Source organism: Cibotium barometz, chromosome 4 (genome assembly GCF_041138505.1).
Source record: "Cibotium barometz isolate CiBa-2024 chromosome 4, ASM4113850v1, whole genome shotgun sequence".
Taxonomy (NCBI): domain Eukaryota; kingdom Viridiplantae; phylum Streptophyta; class Polypodiopsida; order Cyatheales; family Cibotiaceae; genus Cibotium; species Cibotium barometz.
In genome coordinates, this window is record NC_141049.1 from 6075954 (window position 1) to 6100210 (window position 24257).

The window sequence follows — 24257 nt, forward strand, 5'->3', positions numbered from 1 at the left end:
CCCTGAGGCAAACCCTAAAGATCAGCCCTACAAGAAACCCCAACAAAATTTTCCCTACTACAACAGAGGGCGGCAAAGCAACTCTTTTGCCCCCCGCTCGTTTCTTCCAGAGAAGGCCCTCTCTATTTTGAATGCAATGAGCCGGGACACTTTACGGCCAACTGTCCCAAGCTGGCAACATCATTTTCCCAAGGTGGCAGAGGAAATCAAGGCTGTGGAACCCCTATCCACCAAGGTGCAAGAGGCGGTGGACGTGGCAGAGGCCGCGGAGGAGTAGTTGCTAGAACCGCCTGTACTATAAGTAAAGAACCGACCTTGGAAATGGCTGAAGAAGAGCGCGCCACCGTCCATGCGGCGGTAGAACAACAAGGTCTCAATTAACAATTTGGTGTAATCCAAATCCCAGCCACTCATCACGATAAGCCATTCCAACTTTTGATTGATTGTGGCAGTACCCATTCCTTTCTTTCTCCTAGGTGTTTGCAAAATTAAACTTGGTGTAGAGTTAGCCAATGGGAAAGAAGTAGTATCTCGCCACTCTGTAGGAAACCTTAATTTTGAGCTAGGTAATGAGCAAACTCATGGTCACTTTAGCTCATAATGAACGTGCTCCGACATTCAAAGATGTTTTTCTCTTGTGGTTAGAAACCACATGGACTTTAATTTAACAAATTTATGCAGCTATCAAGAAGTTTTTAAAAAATTGTTCTATTATGTGGTAAAGTTCAATTGACCTTACACATAGTCTAAGGAAAGCTACACTTTCCTCTCTCCAAAAAGTTCTTGCATTCTTCCAAGAACAGTTTACACATCTTGAAATGAAGATTATTTTTGCATAGATAGCATCTATATGATGTATAGTGCCTACACACTACTAGAAAATCAAGAGTAATGTGCACCAATGAGACTATGCTACTAGGCTATGTTACCAAAGAGTTGATAGGAATTTATGATGGAAACCTTGGGATGGACTGGTTAGTTGCAAATAAAGCTAGCATTCATTGTAACCACGGGAGTATCACTTTTGAAAATGAGCATGGCCAAGTAGTATCCGTTCAGGGGAAAACAAGTAAACCTAAATCTAGGGTAGTCAAGGCAAAACATCTTCTCAAGGGAGCACGTCAGGGTCAGCAAGTTTTCTTAGTCAATCTCAACAAAGCCATTGAACCTAGTAAGGAGACAGAACCCTCTTGGCTCCAAGAATTCGCTGATACCTTTCCTAGTGAGCTTACAAGGCTACCGTCTCCTCGAGACGTCGATCATGAAATCGAGGTGATCCCTGGAGCTCAACCCATCTCAAAAACGCCCTATAAAATGTCCCTCCCTGAAGCCATTGAACTTAAAGAGCAACTTTCCCAACTCATTGAGCAAGGATTTGAACGCCCCAGCAGCTCTCCTTGGGAGGGGGCCCCTGTTCTTTTCCAGAAGGACGGAACTCTCTGCCTCTGCATAGATTATCGAGGGCTAAATCAAGTCACTGTCAAGAATAAGTATCCTATCCCTTGCATCGACGAGCTTCTTGACAGGCTTCATGGGACCAAAGTTTTCTCAAAAATAGACTTGAGGTCTAGTTACTATGAGATCAGAGTAAAGAAAGTAGATATACCCAAGACAGCCTCAATACCCCTTATGGCCACTATGAGTTTACTGTAATGTCATTCGGGTTAACCAATGCTCCTGCAACCTTCAACAGCGTAATGCAAGATATATTCCAAGTCAACTTGGATGAATTTGTGCTTGTTTTTTTCTTATGACATCTTAGTCTACTCCAAGTCAATGGAAGAGCATGAGGAGCATGTGCGTAGGGTTCTGCAATTGCTGCACAGACATAAACTCTATGCCAACAAGAGCAAATGTACCTTCTTTACTCATCAAATTGAGTATCTTGGGTTCATCGTCTCCTAAGATGGCATCTCAGTAAACCCCACCAAGATCAAAGATATACTGGAGTGGCCACTCCCTAAATCAGTTCGTGAAGTTCGTTGGTTTTTGGGGATCAAAGGATGGTGCAGGATTTTTATCAAAGATTATGACCTGGTAGCTGCACCCTTGACAAATCTTCTTAAGAAGGATTGCAAAATAGTGTGGCTGCTCATCCATCAAAACAGTTTTGATCAGCTCAAGGCCATTATTACTTCTGCCCTAGTCCTGACACTTCTTGATTTCACCAAGGAGTTTGAAGTGGTTGTTGATGCCAATACTCTAGCACTTGGTGGTGTCTTAGGCCAAGAAGGAAGAGCAGTCGCTTATACTTCCCGCAAGCTGAAGCAATATGAAGCAAATTATGTCACCCATGATTTGCAGCTCTTAGCAGTTGTTCATTGCCTCAAATTATGGAGATATTATCTCTTGGGAGGCAAATTCCACCTTGTAACTGACCACAAAAGTCTGAAGTGGATCTTCACCCAGCCTAACCTCAACATGCAGCAAAGGAGATGGATTGAAATTCTACAAGAATATGACTTCAACTTCAAATTCCGCTCTGGGAAAGATAATGTGGTAGCATATGCACTTAGCCGCAAATCTTTCTTAAGTGCAATTTCGTTGCCAAATGATCCCATACTGGTCAAGGTGAAAGAAGTCTCATCTCATGAGCGAGATTATCAGAGGATGGTGAAGTTAGTAGAAAAAGGGGGAAATTCAGAGAAAGAAAAGAATCTAGTCAAGGGATACTCCACTCATGAAGGAAGCCTCTACTTCAGTCACAGGCTATGTATCCCTAAGGATCTTGCTTTAAAGAAACTAATCCTCCCTGAAGCTCACGATAGTCCCACTGCAAGGCACCCAGGCTATGCAAAAACATTAAATGCCGTAAGGAGGAGCTCTCATTGGGCAAGCCTGAAAAATGATGTCCTTCGGTACTTGAAGCAATGTCTCTCATGCCAAAGAATCAAAGCTGAAAGGATCAAGATGCCTAGGAAACTTCAACCCTTGGATATTTTCCAAATGAAGTGGGAGTGCATTAGTATGGATTTTGTCACAAGTCTCCCCACTATACAAGGAGGATATGACTCCATTCTGGTAGTAGTGGACTTAGTTACCAAAGTAGCTAATCTTATACCAGCAAAGAAGACCTTCAAAGCTTTTGATGTTGCTCGATTATTTATCAAGGAAGTAATCAAACTTCATGGTCTCCCAAAGAGGATAGTAAGTGACCGGGATTCTGACTTCACTTCAAAGCTCTGGCAGTCCTTATTTCAAGCCTTGGGCATTCAACTTTGCTTTAGCACAGCTTATCATCCAGAGACTGATGGCCAGACTGAGAGAGTCAATTAGGTAATTGAAGACATTCTCAGAGCATATTATGGACGGAAACCAAGAAGATGGATTCAATATCTTCCTCTGGTAGAATTTGCCTACAATACATCTTATCATCAGCGCATAGGAATGTCACCATTCAAAGCACTCTATGGGCAAGAATGCTTATCTCCTCTAAATTTCTCTGATCCGACCATAAGAGTTGAGGCATCCAGTAAAATGTTCGAAGAGATGGAGGAACAGACCAAGGCAATCCAAAAAGATATTAAAGGTGTTCAAGATCGGCAAAAGCATTATGCCGACACCAAGAGGTCTAAAAGGATCTTCAAAGAAGGCGACAAAGTTCTTCTACGAGTGCGACCCAAACGAAGTTCTCTATCACTTGGGAAATATAAGAAGCTCAGCCCTAGGTATTGTGGTCCCTACACAGTTATCAAGTATCTAGGTAAAAGTGCCTATAAACTCCAGCTCCCAGCCCATATCAAAATCCACAATGTATTTCATGTAAGTTTGTTATGTAAGTTTGTTAAAACCTTATGTACCCAGTCTCGATCATATTCTTGATAATGAACAAGTTGTAACCCCTACTCAAGGAGTCCTTGAGATTCTAGAGAAAGGCAACTCCGAAATAGAACTCTTGTAGAACATCTAGTACACTGGAAAGATTACCCTGAAGAGGATGCAACTTGGGAAGATGAAGCTACACTCTTAAAGGATTATCCCCAATTCATGACGAGATGAGAACATCTGGATTTCTTTAAGGGGGGAAGGATGTAACATGCCCATCTTCATTAATAAAGAAATGTCCATGTAATAGATGAATTTATGAGTTTTTATGGTGTAAAAATCAATGATTTTATAAACGAGCCATTTCTACTAAGAATCTTCAGATTCCCAGTCCAAATTTGGAATCTGCGCGCGATTTTACCCTAATATAGGGTTTTACAGCATCCAAAACAGACACCGGATCAAGCTTATACGCGAAATTTAGTTATTTCTAGTTAAAAAAGGACGGCCTTCAAACCTTAATAAATGCACGATCAGCGTCCGATTGACGCGGTCTGCACCCCAACGATGAGGGAAACATCCCGGCCATTTTCACCGAAAAAGAATTTCACTCCCCGGACGGTCTGACACGCAAATTGAGGCTAGCATCCCAAATTTGGGGACCCTGTCCCAAAAAGGACCGTACACACTCACTAGGACACCCGTACAATGGCCGCGTAAGGACCAAAGGCCGACTACCCACTGTATGGTCCACACGCATCGCCACGTGGACATCGATGCTGCCTCTGGCCAAAAGGGTACATGCGTACCACTCCTTTGCTTGTGCACCGCCACCGTATCTTTTCCCAAGCCCATGCAGACCACTGATTGGCACACTTTGACGGTACACCGTCCTTTCAACCGTACTTTGCTCCCACACCCGTATCCCACAGCTATATAAACCCACGGGTACTCCATGGCCAGCATGCATTTTTGCGTAGAGAATACCTTGCAAAAAGTCGTACCGCCAGCAAACAGTCTGCGCCTGCACACTGTACTTGCTGCAGTACCTGCAACCGTCCCTTGCACCCCCCTCTCAGCAACCCCTAATCTGCCAACTCTCAGATAGGTCCATTTTCAGCCAGCCCACCCTTGTGAAGAGAGTGTCCTTAGCTCTTCTCCACCCCCCCCCCCCCCCCAATTTGCCTGGACTTTAGCAAGAGGTTTTCTACCGTAGAGAAAGTTCGCATACTGCAGTTTCTGGCCCATAGAGTGAGCAAACGATCTCCGAATCAAGATCCGACTGAAGCATTACGATCGCAGCATCGAGCACAACAAGGCGACATTCAAGATGGCCCCATCCCGGAAACGCAAGAATATCGCCTCGGGAGGAGCACGCAACAATGAGTTTGGAGAAGATGCTCCTAATGCGGCTCCAACCCTCCCATTGCAAGCTCCACAAGGGACCGGTGGCTAGGTTAGCTTGGTTATCTTTTAAAAAAAGTGTTTCTTTAATATTAATGTCAATAAACGAAGAAAGAAGATCTGTATCTTTTCCTTTGAAAAAAAATATATGAAGCTACTATTTGAAGTGATGCTGTATTCAATGATTTGTATTGAAATTGTTATCCTTAAGAGAAAGAGTGCAGGTTTTTCTTGGCTTCGATGCTAACTCCGTTCCGTGCTTGTGTAGCCGGGCAGCGTCGTTAGCAAAGCCCCGGATTGGCCCATGGTATCCCTCATACCATTGGAAGAATAAGGTTTGCCGATTGAGGCAAGAGATTGTGATGCTGTCTAGTTCTGAGGGCCCACCCTAGTGCGGTAAATAAGCCCACCCTAGTGCATAGACATCCCTCTGAGGGGCGGGAGGATCAAGCGACGAAGCCTGAGAGGGCGACAGGCCGGCTTGAGTCCTCGCCAGATGAGATGTATGGTCCCGTAGGGTTTTGCCCAGCATGTAGAGGCTGGAAGGCCGAATTCTAGATTATCAGTAGTATAAAGGAAAAGAATGAGAGAGCCGGTTTGGCTTGTATGGAATTGATTCATGTATAAACTTTTTTTTATTATATAAATCTTGTCTTTGGCATTATTGTATTGTAGGTAAAGGTTGTTTTAACGAACCTTGTGAAAAGGGACTTAATTAGGAAAAATGTTTATTTATGTCAAATAGTGTGTAGGATTAATTAGAAAACAAATTGACGTGTGAGTATGGTGGAAAGTGGGAGGATGGAATCTCCCGACAGCACCATCCTACGGACGGGTGGACCCGATTAGTCAAGTAGCTTTCCAACAGATTAAGTGAAAGCCCTACGCTAGATAAATAGGTTCTCGGGTAACTCTATTCTAGGAGACTAGGCCAGCGGCTGTGCCTTGCATAGATGAGGAAAAAAGCGTTGTCTCTAGGAATCAAGATTAGTAGTTGCCCAAATTATGATCGATTACCCTATGGGTAATTTGACATTTAATTTGACATGCGAGATAGGACTAGGTCTTACCTACAAATCGTATCCTTGAATCTTTACATGGTCAAGGTCTCGACGAGTAGGAAATTTTCTCCAAGCTAAGACTTAGTAGACTATCTTAAGTGTTTCCCCTATTTTGGAAGGAGGGAAACCTTACAAGGCCGGCCCTTCAGCAGTTAGCTCCGGTAGCCTCAGTGGAGAGTCTTCGACAACCCCTGATTTGGAACCCCCTAATCTGTTTACCCACTGGCCATATGTTGGGGACCCGACCACATGTATCATGGGGAGCGTTGAGCATAGGACTTGCAAGGTCCCTTGGAGACTGACTTGCATTCCGACAGCTTCCCTCCGAGGGTCAGGAGAGAGGCCTGGCTGGGATCCGGGGTAGAGACACACTCAGCCTCGACATCGACTCTACAAAAAAAATCATTCCAAAGTGAAATATGAACCTCCTATAGTATGAACATAAACCAAGGAAACTGCATATCTCATGAATAGATTTGAGTTGCGGCCAATCCTTAATGACTTGGATCTTTGCAGGATCCATTCGCACGCCATATTTAGATATTATGTGACCAAGAGAGTGAATCTCTGAAAAAAAGAATTCACTCTTTTTGCCATTGATCTGTCATGTGCATGCTCATTCCAGGAATATTTTTTGAAGAGTAGCAGATAAACATGACTTTTAGGACCAGAGTTTGGAGCTACAGTAGCTAGGCATGGGCAAGGAAGACATTGTCCTAGGAGGCTGTTGGCCAACATTTAATGAGGATTCTCTGTGTCGACTGTAGCAAGTGGGGGTGTTTTGTCCAGGGACCTACCCAACAGCAGGTCGGCCAGTCCAGATAAGCTTCAAGGGCCTATAAATAGGCTGAGCTCTTTGTAGGCATTCAGTCCCTTGTGGACTGAGTCAGTAGATTAGGAACTAGATAGGTGTTTTCCACCTTTTCAAGGCAGCCTATGTCTAGCAAGAATTGTACTTCCTTTTTGTACTATATAAATATATAGAAACTTAGTAATCTCTCACTCTCTCCTCTCCATCTCTTGCTTGCGTTTTGAATCAAGTTGTTCCACGAAAAGTGTTTAGGAACTTCGTTGCAGGAAACGTGGGTTGGAGGCGGCGAAACGTCGTTTCCCTGTTTCTTGGCTTGTGCGCACGTTTCCCACGTTGGAAACGTGAGGGAAACGGCATTTTTTCAAAGGTTTGCCTCCTTTTAAAAATCCAAAATTACCTTTTAAAAAATGGCTAAAAATTGGCCACGTGGCAGAGATTGGTTGGGCAAAACAGCTAAAAATTGGCCACGTGGCAGAGATGGGGGGGGGGGGGGGGGATCTAAGCTATGTTTTTTCCTTCGCAGCACACGTTCTCTACCTTTTTTTTGCTTCCTAGCCCACCTGCACTCCTGCACTCTCCCGTGCGCACCTGCACGCCTACACGGTTCATGCAGGAAGAGAAGATTGGTTCAGCTAACCAAACCAAACCTCTCCCGTGCTTGTGCTTTCACTGTGCCCCAAGAACCGTGCTTTTCTCATCTTGCAAATGCCCCCTTGACATCAAAAACTCTCTCACTACCTGATGCTATTCGAAAAAGAGCCTTGAATTGCAAATGCATTGAGATTGTGCTGGTTCCAGAGTGGCTCTGCACCAAGACTCTTGAGTCTGAGCGAAAAAACCCACCTCGAACAAGAAGAGCCCTTGCATTTAGGTGACTCCGACAATGTTTTCCTCACCATCGACTTCCGCAGTGCCTCTTGTGAACCCATTCAAGCCCAAACCACCAGTTACCCCTAAGCCCCTTTGGAAGTATGTCACTCCTATAGCCGCATTGAATAAAGGGGGAAGCAAGAAATGGAAGTGTAGCTTCTGCAAGATTGAGTTTGCTGGCTCCTATCCTCGAGTGCGAGCCCATTTGCTTGGCATAATAAGGGAACGTATTCAGGTTTGCTGCAAGGTTACTCTTGAAGACCGGGCAAATATGGTTCGGGAGGACCATGAGAGTTCTCTCAAGAAGCAAAAGACTCAGCATGGTGCAACCAAGAAGACATTGGTGCCACAAGTTACACAACCCTCTTTGCAAGGCATGTTCAAGGAGCAGTCCAGAGAGGAGGTAGATGAGGCGATGATTCGTTTCTTCTACACGTTTGGTCTTGCTTTTGCATTGGCTCGCTCCCCGTATTTCCATGCAATGGTGTCAGCAATAGCATCTTTTGGCAAAGGATACAAGCCTCCCAACGAGGAGAAGATGCGGACCACACTTCTAGACAACGAAAGATCAAGGGTATGTTCCCGTCTCTCTATCGTTGGGTCTACTTGGCCTCATTATGGTTGCTCCATAGTCTATGATGGATGGACAGACATAGCTAAGAGGCCACTCCTTAATTTTATGGTCTCAACTGCAAGGGGTGTTGTGTTTAAGAAATCTGTTGACACCAGCGGGAGTCAAAAAACAAGACAGTTTATTGCAGAGGCTTTGAAGGATATCATCAGGGAAGTAGGCATTGAGAACGTGGTGCAGATTATCACGGACAATGCAGCAAATTGCAAGCTTGTAGGACACTTGGTGGGCGAGGAGTTCCCTCATATTTTTTGGACTCCTTGTGCAACTCACTGCTTGAATTTGTTGTTGAAGGATCTGGCCGCTATCACTTGGATGGAGGAGGCAATCACAAGCGACAAGGAGGTTTCAGCAATTTATTACAAATCATGATGCCACAAGAGCCATGTTTGGTAAGCTCTCCAAAGTCAAGCTAATCAGGCCAGGGGATACACGGTTTGCCTCTAACTTCATTATGTTGCATCCACTAGTGAAGGTAAAGGGTTCACTCAAGTATCTTGTTACAAATGATGAGCGGGATGCTTGGAAGGCCCGTAATGAGCCAGCAAAGGTAATTGAAAATAGTATCTTGTCAGATGCATTTTGGACTAATGTGGAGATGTATGTGAAGGTTTTGTGGCTAGTTATGGCCATGCTTCGCATGGTCGACAAAGATAAGCCATGCACGGGTGTTGTGTATGAAGGCATTGATCACATACTAGAGAAGATTAGGGAGCTATTCAAAGAAGAGATAGAGGGGGATTCTCATTATGAGGAGATCCAAGCACTTGCGCAAGAAAGGTGGGAAATGATGCATTAACCTCTTCATGCAACAGCTTTCCTTCTCAATCCAAGATGGTTTTAAAAGAAGCCACATACTGACAAGGATGTGATGAGAGGGTGAAGAAAGACATTGGATAGGGTTGGCAAAGATCTTGCTAAGAAGTCAAAATACAAGGAAAAATTGTCCGATTACATTGGATTGAAGGGGGACTTTGGTGACGGTGCACAAACTATGCAAACAATGTCTCCTATTGCATGGTGGGAGAATCATGGCACAGATGCTCCACATTTGCAAAGATTGGCCATTCGGGTGTTGTCTCAGGTGTCCAATGCCTCAGCTTGCGAGTGCAATTGGTCTACTTATGGGTTTATTCATTCGGTTAATCGCAATCGACTAGGTCATAAGAAAGCTGAGGACCTAATATATGTGCATAGCAACCTCAGGTTAATATCTAGGAAGGAGGCTTCCTACATCTCAGGGCCATGCCAATAGTGGGATGTATCAGAGGAGGATGCTTTAGAAGCATGTATTGAGGATCTACTTGATGATGAAATTGTGGAATCTATGTAACTGTATCATGTCATTGATATGTCACGTATGTGTTTGGCACTCATGTATTTGTCTCCCAATGTTTGATTCATGAGAAACTCGGAGCAAGTCTTTCTTTTAAATGTGGTTTTAATGTTTCGTTTATGTTATGCAATGTATATTGGCTTTGAAACTCAACCTACCCTCGGCGTTTCCATCCACAAAGGTTTGCCATTTCCTCACGTTTCCTGTCCTATAACATTTCCCTATCAGAAACCTTTCATGCAACCTAGTTTAGGGATGAAAGAAGACTCCTAGAGCTTTCGCATGTGACGTTGGTATCAAAGCATCAGGCTCAGCAAGGCTAAACATTGATGCAGTCCCAGATGAAGGTGCACACTCCAAGAAGAGTAACACAAGACATGCAATGTATATTGGCTTTGAAACTCAACCTACCCTCGGCGTTTCCATCCACATAGGTTTGCCATTTCCTCACGTTTCCTGTCCTATAACGTTTCCCTATCAGAAACCTTTCATGCAACCTAGTTTAGGGATGAAAGAAGACTCCTAGAGCTTTCGCATGTGACGTTGGTATCAAAGCATCAGGCTCAGCAAGGCTAAACATTGATGCAGTCATCCCAGATGAAGGTGCACACTCCAAGAAGAGTAACACAAGACATCGAAGAAGTTCCTGGAGGTTCGTTGTGGTGTTCCACAAGACCCAAGGGGAATGGCAATCCTGTGAATCGGATGCCACTTGGGGCATACTAGAAAATGCTTTCAAGCAAGGTTCCAAGGGAGGCTGATCCTCCAAGGGGTGGAGTGAGAGTGCCAGACTCAATACTCAGGAAAAGAAGACCAAAAAAAGTGTTCAGGGACACGTCATGAAGGGCTAGGGGACAAGGTGGAACACAGATGCCCAGATCTTCATCACATTTGGAGTGGATTTGGAGACTGGGCAGGTTTTCAATGAAAAGGTTGCCAGGAAGGAACGGATGACAAGTTAGGGAATCCATGAGGAGACAAAGGGGTGATGACAGTCATCCAAGGTTAGAACTTCGAATCTCGTCATCAAGTTGAGAAAAGGGGGATGTCATGTGCAAGACATGTGCATGCTCATTCCAAGGCTATTTCTTGAAGGGCAGCATATAAACAGGACTTTTAGGACCAGAGTTTAGAGCTACAACAGCTAGGCATGGGCAAGGAAGACGTTGGAAAAGCCTAGAAGGATGTTGGCCAGCATTTAATGAGAATTCTCTGTGTCGGCTGCAGCAAGTGGGGGTGTTTTGTCCAAGGATTTGTTGGCCAGTCCAGATGTTCTTCAAGGGCCTATAAATAGCAATAGGCTGAGCTCTTTGTAGGAATTCAGTCCCTTGTGGGATGAGTCAATAGATAAGCAACTAGATAGGTGTTTTCCACCTTTTCAAGACAGCCTATGGCTAGCAAGAATTGTACTCCCTTTTTATACTATATGAATATATTGAAACTCAGCTATCTCTCTCTCTTATCTCTCTTGCTTGTGTTTTGCATTAGGTTGTTCTAGGAAAAGTGTTCAGGGCTGAAAGAAGACTCCCAGAGCTTCCGCATGTGACTAACAAAGAATTACTCGGGAATTTGTTACCACAACACAGGAGGTGTTGAGTGGTGAATCAGCCGAGGGGGGGGGGGGGGGGGGGTGGGTTTGGGGGGGTTGGGGGGGTGGCGGGAAACTTGAAAGCAGAGTATGTAATGAAACTTTTTTGCATAAGGGTCTCACCACTCCTTCACTCCGAAGGGGGGTTTCTTGGGGAGTCGGAGTTAAGTGTGAGAACAATCTCTTAGCCTAGGAATCTTCCCTTGAGGTAAGCAGTGATGTCACATCTCATTTCATAAGCTCACAGAAGAGGTCGTACTTTCAGCCCATAAAAGGGGCACCAATGTATTCACAAATCAATTAAGCAAACAGTGTATTTTGTGCCCAATCTTAGTCCTATACTCTCTCTTTCTCTCCATATCTCCATCATTGTCATAGTCATGACGGCTGTATTACAGAAGCCTTCATAGCCATTAATCCAACATCTCACATGCTTTGCATTTTCTCCTCCACCTCATTAGACTGCCTCTCTAAGATAACAACAGCAGTAGTCAACGCCCACATCCATTGGGAGCGCCAACCACCACTGACCACAACCCTTCTAGCATTCACCGTTTGCGCTTTTGCCACTGTCGACACTGCCTTCATCCACGCGGCCAGCGCCCATGTTTTTATTTAAATAGTAAGACTTATTAAAGCCTTACAAAAAGGCTTATTAAGAAGGCTTTGACGACGCCTTCGCCATCAGCATCGACTAGAAAGGTTTCGTCGCATCCCCTAAGCCACGTCAGCATTCATATGCGCCACTCACCAGATCTACAACTCACAAAAAGGATAGCCTTTTGACTCTGGCTTTCTGAGAAATTGAGGCATTGGCACTCAATTGAAGCCACTGTAGTCGACAGATTTTAGGGCTTCTTTAATCTAACACCTCTTTTATCAAATTGAAGCCTCCACCAACACATTGAGAGTCCCTGGCCTAAAATGATGAGCCAAGCATCCACTGCTTGGCATTACACCAGAAGAGGATCTACACCAACAAACATTATGCATAGGAAGTCCCTGCAACTTCCAGATTTTTATGTTTTAGCTATGTGTGTTTGAGTCAATAAAGATCCTCTGCCCGCGTCATCCCCCGAAATGTGTAATTTTCCTTTATTTTGTATGTTCCAAACTATGACATTTCATAAACCCTAGTCAAGAGTAAGGGGAGGTAACAAAGAATAATTGCTATACTCTACCTAGGTTTACTCAAGATTTTGTTACCACAACATGGGAGGTGTTGAGTGCTGAATCAGCCGAGGGGGGACTAGAAAGGAGAGTAGGTAATGAAACTTTTTTGCATTAAGGGTCTCACCACTCCTCCACTCGGAAGGGGGGTGCTGGGAAATCGGAGTTAAGTGTGGGAACATTCTGCTAGGCTAGGAATCTTCCCTCAAGGTAAGCAATGATGTCACACCTCATTTAATAAGGTCAAAGAAGAGGTTGTACTTTCAGCCCATAAAAGGGGCATCAATGTACTCACAAAACAATTAAGCAAACATTGTACTTTGTGCCCAATCTTAGTCATGTATACTCTCTCTCCATATCTCCATCAGTGTCATAGTCGTGACAATTGTAGTACACAAGCCTCCATAGTCGTTGATCCAACAGTGACATGATCATAAGCTTGTGTTTCCTCAGTTCTTCAAAGACCACTCTCAAGTGCATCTTGTGCTCTTCCTCATTCTTCGAAAACACCAAAATGTCATCAAAGAATACACTTGTGAAAGCCCTATGGTTTCTGAAAATTCGGTCCATCATTCGGTTAAAAGTAGCCATAGCATTGTAAGTCCGAATGGCATGACCAAATATTCATAAAGACCAAAAGATGTGCGAAAAGTAGTTTTGTGTATATCTTGAGGGGTCACTCTCACTTGATGATAGCCGCTCTTGAGATCACTACCACTAAAACATGATGAACCATCCAATTTATCTACGATATCATCAATCCTTGGTATGGGAAACCAATTCTTGATGCTTATCTTATTTAGTGCCCTGTAATTCATACACATATGAAATGAACCATCCTTCTTCTGCACGAGAAGAAGGATATGTGTAATTCATACACATATGAAATGAACCATCCTTCTTCTCACCCATTCTTCTGCACGAGAAGAATGGGTGAGCAAAATGGCGAAGAGCTTGGTCGCACTAAACCCTTGTCTAGGAGTTCCCCAACTTGTTTCATGATCTCCTCTTGTTGGCAAGCACTAACACGATATGCCGACCTATTAGGAGGCGAACTACCTGGAAATAAATCAATCTGGTGATCCCCTGACTGAGAAGGAGGCAATTCATTTGGTAATGTGTCTACAAAGAAATCTCTATACTCACTCAGCCAATTCAGTCTATCATGAATAAGAGAATCAAGATGGACATTGCTATGTTCACATCATCACCTACAAAAACCAAGTACGAAGAAACACTCTTTTTCATTGCTTTATTGATTTGTACATGAGATACAACGGGGATAGTATCACCCGATGTGCCAGCTCTATAAGATGCTCTCGGCTTCGGCTTTATACATAAAAGAAAGCTTACTTGTCTTGTGGTTCTTGCGGGGCTCAAGGCAAGCATGCCAAGTTTGCCAAGAAATACATCGCATCCATTGACAGGCACAATAAGAAAGTTCTCATGGGGTCGACACTCAAGGTAGCCTTGGATGTGAATTCGCAGCTTTCCAATGAGTGGATGACCTTCACACCCTTCTACACAAAAGCTCAACATGCATGTATTTCGGATCTCATGTCTCCCACTTCAATCCCCAAAGCAACAGCTACTTGAATGGAGATGAAGTTGTCAGTAGAGCAATCATCAAACATAAATAGGGCGGGCTGATCTTTAAGTTGTCCCCGCGCTTTACATACCACTCTATCCTTACTTGCATGACCCATATTAACCTGCACATTGGGCACCATATTCACATGCACTTTGGGTGCTTCTTCTTTATTCCCTTTGTTAGTACATTGAGGGGATATGTGGTCTTTTCTACCACACTTAAAGCATTTACCTTCTCTTATGTATTGCGCTCTTTGTTGCTGAGACAACCCATATGTGCTCCTCTTGTTCCATGGCTTCTTCTTTTTTTCTGGGAAAAAGAGTTCCATGGCTTCTTCTCTTGTACATTTTCAGCTTTTGGAGCACCTTTGGCATCTTTAAAGTCCCTTCTCCACCCTTATGCATATTAAAACCAGCTTTTCCCTTGCCTTTTCCCATGCTTATATCAATTTTGGATTGCACCCATTTGACATTGAGTTGCTCAGAGGCCAAAGCTGAATTTATTACCTGCTACAAAGTTTGATTCGGGTAAATTTCAAGCCCATGTTGAAAGATGGGTTGAACGCCCGCCTCAAACTTTCTCTTCTTCTCCTCTTCATCAATCTTCCTATAGGGGATTACCTCCAATAAGTACTTTCCAAAAATTTGATACATACGAGGTAATTGATTCCCCCTCTTTTTGATCCAACCAATCCCACTTTTTGCGTATGTTTTTGGCAAAGTTGGGAGGCAAAAACTTACTCTTACATTCAGCCCATGTGGCAATGGTGTTGCCGGAAAGCTTCTCCACCAACCACCAATGTGCAGCAGTACCCTTCATATACATTCCCACATGCCCAAGTTTTTAAAAATTCACCCTCATGAAATGCAATCTCAAACTGGGAGATAAAGGCCAAAGCCTTGCTTGCACTCTTTAGGCTTCTTCTTATGATGCACATCTTCTTCACCTGTTTCAACCCTTCTTTTTCCTTTATCTGGATGTGGAACATAACGCTTTGGTTCCATTCTCGTAGAGGCCGAAACATGAGCTAGCTCCCTATGATGTGCACCTGAAAGTGAAGAAGCATACCTGTGAGAGGGTGTACCATATGTGGAAGAGGCATGGCGAGTAGTAGCTGACACCTCATCTCTTTCTTGGCGTACAATAGATTTCAGCTTTGCGGAAGTGGCTCAAAGAGGGTTCACAGAAGGTGGATTTTTAAACATTAGCTCACCTCCTCTTCCTTCCTCTACATCACCTGTATTTTTGAGAAAAGAGAAAGCAACCTCTCGGGTTCACACCCAGATGCGATGCAACAGTTTCCAAGGCATCATCCATAAAAGCAATTTGCCTTTGTACATCCAAAGCTTGCTTCAGACCCGAATCTTCATGCAAACTCTTCAATTGAGCTTCTCTTTCTCGAACCTATCTCTTGAGATTCTCAATTTCAATATACACTCTCTCTTGCTCATTAGTGTCTTGCACTCTCTCTTTGCACGGGACGGTTGTCCCTCATGTACATAGACACCATAGTCTTCTCCTTTACCATGGGACAGTTGTCCCTCTTGTGCATAACCACCAGCGAATACATGGATTACATTTTCAGCATGGTCTTCTTCACTAGCATGTGTTCCATGATGTACATTATCACCCATATGGTCGTCGTCTCGTGCGCTTGTCTTCTTGCATGATCATGCACACCACTACCTACATGGCTGGCCATAATGCTTAAAAACACTAACAGTTAGTGTGTGCATGATAGAATTGTCTTCCACACAGAAAGGAGGAAGATACTAGGCTCTGATAATAAACACAGTGAACACCGGAGCTCCACCCTCGTGGCTGGCCGCTCTCTGGGGGGGGGCTACCTAGTAGTGTACATGCGGGAGGTGAGAAGAGCCAAACTGGAGGCCTGTAGTGCCAAGTGACATCCTCGCCCCTCGCGATGAGGAAAGGGCCAGGCTGCCAAGTGCGGAGGAACGCCTTGCGGCGACCTCTCATGCGATCCGAGTCGCCCTGAAGTTTCCCCCAGTATCCTCTCAAGGTGTGAATGATGTCCACCCAGAGGGCCTGTATGACCTCCGCCGGTGGAGTCGCCTGGCGGTCTATGGCCTCCCTGCATCGGGCTCTCCATATGTGCCAAGCCGTCATGCTGCTGATCATCTCCCATCTGTGCCCGTCCCCCTCCTGGGAGACTGCCGAAGAGAAGTCTGGCGTCGGAACCACCGCCATCGCCCTGTCAGAGACCTGGATGGTCACACTGCCAGGGACGTCCTCATATCCAAGGGCCGGGCCGCTGTCCGTGGCCCAAGCCACCGCGCCCCACGTCACCATCATCTCACCTGGCGAGCCTGCAAAAACCATCCTGAGAGCGTGCTGCCAGACCTGCTGTGCCTGTGGGCAATCCCATAAGCAGTGCCGCTGCGACTCTTGTGCATGGCCGCACCGAGGACAGGACGCTGGGTGTCTGCCAAAAGCTAGCCAAGCCCCCACAGCCAGTCCTCTATGCGCTGTAAGCCAGAGAAAAAGCGTCACCTTTCGGGGCCGGAAGCTGGCCCAAAGGCGCTGCCAGGAGTCCCTAAGGAAGGCAGGGGAGAGCCCCTGTCGCCGCCAATGCTCGGCCGCCGCCGGGGTGCCCGCTATCCTGTGCCTCTGAATCCGCCGCCCCAGCCTCGCTGTGTACTGAAAAAAGGGGGTGCCTGGCCTGGTAGGGGCCGAGTAGGGATCTCGCCAAAGCCACTCGCTTGGATCCCACTGAAGGCGAATAAGAGGCCTGCTGTCCCAAGCCCATAATCTCCAAGAATAGTCCTCCCCTATCGAGGCCGGTGAGGGGTCTACATGCCACTGTCTCTGATGAAAGCCGACCACCCGCACCCTCTGAAAGATACAACCCTGGAACTCATCCAAATCTAGTCGGGTCCTCTGAAGCTGGCCTCCCTCTCCCACCTCAAAGGTGAGTGGGGCGACTCTCTCTGCTGAGCCGCAGACCGCTAGAAGGATCTCATGCCGAGTAAAGACGCCCATCCACTGTGGAGGTGGAGGGTCCTGTACTGGAGTCCGCCACTCCCGGGGGATGGCCGCCTCAATGTCCTGCCTCATCAACTCTCTGCCCCTCATCCCGCTGAGTCTCCTCTCTTGAACCTCTAGAGGCAGCTACTGAAAACATATCCAGTCGTCTAGGGACTGGGCTGGGCCGGAGCTCAACGGGCCCCACGACACGTGAGATCGCGATCCAACCATATGACCACTGGGAGGTGAGGTGAGCTTTGTAGCCTTATGGCGTTTTCTTATTAACTAATAGAAGGATCGTTTTTCCAAAAAAAAAAAAAAAGATACTAGGCTCTGATACCAATGTAATTTCCCCGGTCGGGGTTGAGCACAATCTTGACACACACTTAAACAATTAATGCTCGTAAACAATGTGGTTTGGCACAATACAAAACAAGATAGCAGTGCTGAAAATTGAAATAACACTGCCATAGGGCGGACCCCCTTGTAACATGATTTATATTATCAAGGAATTTTACATACAAGCTCCATGGGCAATGCTTTTGCCAAATTTCCAACAACATTTATGCATATGAAATCAATTTCAAACATCATGTGTCGGGGTAGAGATCGAATACACAGCATCCCTCGCGAAGAACCTCACTCCCCAATCCCCAATATCTTGCAACAATCAGCTATGCTCCACTGGCATCCATACACATTCAAGTGTGTGCCAAGCCGAGACAAAGGAGACCTTAAATGGCCAAGAATGCGGATGTAGAGTAGGTTTAGAGAACACAAGAAGCCCATACCGAAGATTCGATTGCCATTCATAGACACCTTCCAGCTTTAGGTCAAAGTAGTGATGAAGAAACACTCCATAGCACTCCCGACTTAAATTAGGTTTTTTGCTGAATTAGGGTTTTATGAGAATTAGGGTTTTTGGAAAATAAGGGTTTCTCACAATTAGGATTTTTGCAAAATTAGGGTTTCAGCATTTGGAATAATTTGTCAACCACATAATTGCTCAAAATGCTTGCCATCATGTAGAAATCCATAAAAGAGTTGAGAATTAGATCAATCCGCGGCTAGATACTTGTTATTTGACCATGAACAAGCTCCTTCATACATAAGAACTTCCAAAGAGCAAGCAAGATAGTACATAGACTGATTTTTGTATGTTTTACTCTCCTTGAAGTAGGCATCCCCTCCAAGGAGAGGAAGCAGAGGGAGATAAGGTTTCCAAAAGAATAGAGGTTGGCTACTGGTCCATCTCAGCACAGACCACACCTCTCCCATAAATGGAGAGTGCTTGGTCGATGCCTTGCCGACTGAAGGGGTAAATGCCCAAAAATTTTCCACCCACTCATTAATGAAGCGTGGATGCCCAAACTCACTTATAAGTTGTCCGGCCGTACTTTAATGAAATCTTGATCTACAAATCAACAAATCGAGCTATAACTCTAATAAGCTTAAATAAAGAGTTTAGAGCCACACCCACCACCTATCTATAGCCCACAATCGAGGTTAGAATATAGATTTATGCGCACGGTTCACGAGAGGGCATCCCCTACACGTAAACTAAACACACAAATCTTGTAGGCAATAAAAGAGTTCTAGGCATCCAAGTATGCCATACATAAGAATGTGCTGAACAATCTCCTTTCATTTAGCTTGTAACGGGCGGTCATTCAGGGCATATACATTACGTCCCCAGGCCAACCGGAGAACCGTACTGTGGATATGGGCGCAAAAACAAGCCCCCAGCATCATATATCCAACCTACTAGCCCTTGGCGTAGACATAAATCCCCTGCCATGAGGTGCCACTCCACATGACCCTTGGTGTAGACATAAATCCCTTGCCATAAGGCGTCATGTCCACTATAGAACTCGTCCATAGGTCCAAAGATCGTCCGGATGTCGAAAGCGCACAGAATGCCCAAATGGTGTCAATGGACATGGCAGATGGCACTCTCTCTTGCCGAAGGCCCTTGTGGGCAGGCACTGGTGGTATGGGATACCAATGCTGACTGCCATGTCTCTGTGGAATGGAACCTTAGCCGTTGGCTCAGGGGTGGATCGAAGTACTGATCCTACCGTTGGGTGGTGAGCTTTCCTACACCCCTTTTATTTGGTTTCTCTAACCTTGTGTTGGAGTGTGTTTAGGAGATCTTCATTAGACAGGCCTAGGAGGCCTCTTACAAGGTGTGTCCCAAATCTGTGCGCCGATCTTGGTATCCTGAACCAAGCTCTCTGGGATACAAACACTCCGTTGGCCACCAAGGTTCCATTACTATAACCCCTAATTTTTGTAGTCGCTAATCGTAGTGCTTTTCCCACTCTGTCAATGAAATTGGATATCTCATAAATGTAAAGGACAATTGCCCCAATACTGCTGGTAAAGGGGCCAAAGAGTCACATGCATGAGAAATGTTTTCCACAAATAACCCCTCATGATCCATAGCCCTCCTTTGTGTTTGGGCTTTGTAGCATTTGAGACAGTGAAGAGAGTGCATGAGGTGGGGCGAGGGGTGTTTGGAGGATCGAGAGGAACTGACTAAGAACATGGTAAAACTTTTGTGCAGAAGAGTGCCAGATGGCAGGATGGAGAGGGGTGTTTGGAAGATCAAGAGGGGCTGATGAAGAACATGGTAAACCTTTTGTGCAGAAGAGTGCCAGATGGCAGGATCAGGTGGCCCAGATGTTAGTGGAGCATGCGCCATGTTTTCGCGCTCTCCATGCTCGAATGTTTCAAATTTTGTAAGACTTTTTAGCAGACACCAAATGTGCAAAGACAAAGTGCAGGTACAAGATTATTACCTCTTAAAGAACGAAGAACCCATTCTCCAATAAGTATGAAGTACTTACCACACCGCTAAGTCGTACTGCAACTGGACGATGATCCAAAGCTTCCAGTAGCATTGAGTTCACACCCTACAAAATTTGTACTTGCTTTTATAAAAAGTGGAAATACTAAACAGTATTTTTAATTGATGTAGACACTTCAAAAGAAAACCTGCAAAGTTCAATTTTGAAAAAGCTCACCAAAGTAAAGAGTTTTGTGTGGGGAGATGTGACACAGATGTGTAACTCGGCATTGGCAAGGAGCAAAGAAGCCAATCATGGGAGCTATCAACCCCTTGCTAAGGGATCCTGATTTAGCTCCTCCCGAGTGTATAGACCAGTGCAACAGGATATCAAAAGAGCATTAACTATATGTTTACATGATGGCATTAACTCTGGTAGCATGGGATTATCCGTTATATAGTATATACTACTATTTCTGACCTCAACATTAAATAACACACAGAACTTAGGCATTTATGACCCTAAATTTAAGCTAATGTTGGGATTCAAAGCCACCTGTGTGTGTGTCCATGTGTGTGAACAGTCCCTATGAGTGTTAGTATGTATGTGTGTGTAAAACAGCTCTTATAAAGGGTGGATAAGTATGCATTAAATGTGATTCTATGAGGTTGATGAACCTCAAGGCTATAAAAGCAGTGTACTTGGTAGAGGCGGAAATCAGTCTAATCTAATTACCTTAGTGTCACTTTCAATGGCCCACGTTTCACCATGGCTCCGGCAGCACACTAGGATATGCAGCCTTGAGCTTACTTGAGTGGCAATGCTTCCAAGTAGATTTCCAAGAGCCCAAGACAAAGGGTTGACTTTTTCACACCCTCCTCAGACCAGCCTTGATGTATGGAGCAGCTTTTTGGGGGGCAGATTATCTGATGAGGATTGGCAGTGAGTTGAGGTCATGATGTTCTCCCGTATGATCCAGAGCAAACCATCAGTCCCACACCTCATTGGGATCGCAGCATGTCCCCCCCCACCCCCCATGTCTCCCCCTCCCGTCTCAGTAGCCTCTCCACCGCTCCCTTCGCCTCCTCTGTCATCTTCAGGCAGTTCTCTCAGTTCTTGGGGATTTCTCCTATCGGCAAGTCTCGGCTTTTTCTGGTCTTCACCCTCAGGAGGAATCCATGGCAGCCGCTCCGTCAACCCCGACCGAGACACCATTACTTGCTTATATTTTTCTGAAGCGTATCTTCAGCTTCTCGCTTCAACTATTGCATCATTAGAGGCCTCCGCTCTGGTATGCAAGGTTGTCGGTAGCCGCCCAGCATGCGGACACCTCAGAGATCTTTGGAGCCAAGCCTCATCGATGGGCCTGCAAAGATCATAGACATTCATCCTCTAGGGCGTGCCTACTATCAACTGGAGTTCGACTCGCCACCAGCGGCATCACATCGTGTCATGCAGCTGAGCTCCGTTGCATTGCATACGGCCCAGGCCTTCTATGCATGGTGGTAGCACAGATTCAACCCCGTGTCCGACCCTCTAGCTGGCATGTCCGGCTTCCCACTGACAGTATGCTTCCCAGGCCTTAGAAAGGAATACCTTCCTCTTCTCCCGGTGATCTGTGTGTGGACCCACACGGAAAGTGATGGACCCCCCCCCCCACCAACTGCTGCCTCGTCTCTCGCACAAGCGGCCAAGATTCCATTCTTGCGAGGCATGCGGGACACCCAGTCAGGCTGCTAACCACAGAGGATATTGAGGAGATCCGCCAGTGTCCGATGCGGCACATATTATGAGATGGAGGCACCTCCATATTGTACCCCTCCGTCCCACATGATATTGTATCCCCTCACTATATTCCACTCACCTCCATAGCGTACCCCCCCTCACTATATTCACACCCTATAAGGGTTTCTGTTTACCTTCCAGTTCCAGTTTCATTTTCTAGGTGCCAGTAGTATCATCTTTATTTTTCATTTTCTAGGTTTTTTTATCCAGAAATTGTATCAGATCCACCATGATGTAACTTTTGGTCTCATAGGTCATTATGGCCTTTTGAAGACGTTAATATAACATTTCATTTCATTTCATTTCTCTCTCTCTCTCTCTCTCTCTCTCTCTCTCTCTCGGATCACATACTGACACTTCAGGCGCTTCTTGAAGAGGACAGGGCATAGAAGAGAAGGGTATACCACTGCTTTGTGGACTCCCGCAAAGCCTTCAATACCGTACCACGTGCCAAGCTTATCCATAGATTGCTAGACTTAGAGGTACCTGAGGATATGCAATGGGGGATATATGCTTTGTGTATGAGTCTATGACACGCAGCGTCCAACCTCCACGCGGACTATCCGATATGGTGATTAGCACGATAGGGGTGAAGCAAGGATGCCCGCTATCGCCCACCCTCTTTGGACTGTACATTGATGTGGTCTCCGATTATGTAGACAGATTGGAGGCCCAGGGGAATGCCTAGCAGGGGTGTTGATACCCATCTTGTTATATGTTGATGATATTGTTCTAATCTCAGACTCTCCGGAGGGATTACAGAGACATCTGGATGCATTATAGGCATTTTGTGCCGATAGTGATCTGACAGTGAACCTTCGGAAAACCAAGGTTATGGTGTTTAACACCACACAGGCATGGGTGATGAGATCAAAGCCTCAGTTCACTTTCCGAGGGGAGCCAGTTGAGTACATCAGGTCATGGGTCTACTTGGGAGTTACTTTTACAGGACCGCGTTTCTCCCTGAAGGAGGCAACAGCAACTAGATAAGCTCGAGGGCATGCAGCCTTGGAGGCACTTGAGAGGCAGTGTGCACACACACAGTTTCAAGAGCCACGTACCAAATTGTGGCTATTTGATACACTTGTCACACCAACCCTCCTGTACGGAGCTCCAATTTGGGGGCCCACCATACATCACAGATCTCAGAGAGGGACGGATGAGGGATGGAGGCAAATGTAGAGACCACTAATTATGATGATTGCCCGCATGATTCGGAGCAAATCATCGGTACCACATGAGATTGTTTGGGCTGAGCTAGGTGCCGCACGAGTAGTGATCGAGGCCCTCTTCCAAGCACTTACCTTTTTGCAGCGGCTATGGGACCTCCCTCAACAGAGGTACTCCCGATTGGCATTGACCTCATCCATACAATTGGTAGAGGATGGAGATACTCATTGCTGGTATGCTCAGATGAGATCATGGTTTGACCTACATGGTTTACGGATAGAGACACTACCACCCTTTTAGTATAGCCTGCATTGTCCATTTTTGGATCTCACCTGCTCAGAGCAGAACCACGTGATTAGGATAGATACCGTCTGAGAGGACATGGACTAGTTCCCTTGAGCCCTTAGGTGAGTAAATGGCTCATTACAAAAGCCATTTTCTACACCTCTCATCAGATGATTTTATCACTCGCCTGATGTACATGGATGTACACCTATCACATGGGATACGTTGTGCCATTGGACAGATCCGGACCTCATCACACTAGCTGCAGATTGAGACAGGGCGATATGTGCATCAGATCTCAGATGACCGCATTTGTCAGCTATGCTACCAGGAGCCACTACATTTTCCGCTGTACAGTCTATTATGAGATCCGAGGGAGATATCACTGCCTCTTCCAAGAGGGTTTTGGGCCGTTACGTAGGGTCATGGAGTTTGAGGATCAGAGATGCCTGGGATCGTTCCTACTTGACCTCAGCAGACACAGAGAGACCCTCTTGGCAGACAGGAGACTGAGCCATGATGTACCTAGACAGAGGATCCTGACAGATTTCTTCGGCACCAACACCAGCCCACACACCTTCTGATACCTCCCCCATCGGGCCCTCAGGGCACCGGCCACGCTCCTAGGGAGTCACCACTGATAGAGCAGTCCTCTTATGTCGTGATCGCAGGCCAAGCCCAGCAGGATCCCGACCATGGCATCCTCACCATTGCTAGATCAGAGCCATTATTGCTTGGCATCAGAGGCGCCTACCTCGCTTCTACGACCTCTCCATTCTAGACAACCCCATGGTGGAGATATTTGATATGAGGAGAGAGCAGCATTTCAACTGATCAGCATATATGGATCTACTTGATATATATTTTCCAGTATTTTCTACTCAGTATCATCTACGAGTCTTACTTACAGTTCTTATAACTGTAAGACTATTAGTTCATTGTACTTTTCAGTTTCATTTAGCATTAGCTTCCCACTCTCCCTAGTTGCTTGGATGCTCCCTACTAAGGTATTG

The 24257-nt window shown here is 45.6% G+C and overlaps 2 protein-coding genes across 8 annotated transcripts in view; one reads left to right on the forward strand and one right to left on the reverse strand.

Moving 5' to 3' along the window:
* The window catches only part of LOC147638831 (uncharacterized), a 178871-nt gene that overhangs the window by 49521 nt on the left and 105093 nt on the right, over positions 1–24257 (reverse strand). For all 7 annotated transcript variants that reach the window (XR_015263805.1, XM_086784946.1, XM_086784938.1 and 4 more), the window contains exon 8: positions 20065–20130. Coding sequence is in view for 6 of the 7 variants with exons in the window: in XM_086784946.1 (XP_086641072.1) it covers positions 20065–20130 (66 nt within the window). In the remaining variant the exon portion in view is untranslated. The remainder of the gene's footprint in view (positions 1–20064; positions 20131–24257) is intronic.
* LOC147638832 (uncharacterized) lies at positions 7847–9797 on the forward strand. Its single transcript, XM_086783602.1, has 4 exons — positions 7847–8887; positions 9018–9092; positions 9153–9322; positions 9443–9797. Exons 1-4 carry the CDS (start codon positions 7925–7927, stop codon positions 9795–9797), a joined length of 1563 nt encoding a protein of 520 aa, XP_086639728.1. The 5' UTR covers positions 7847–7924.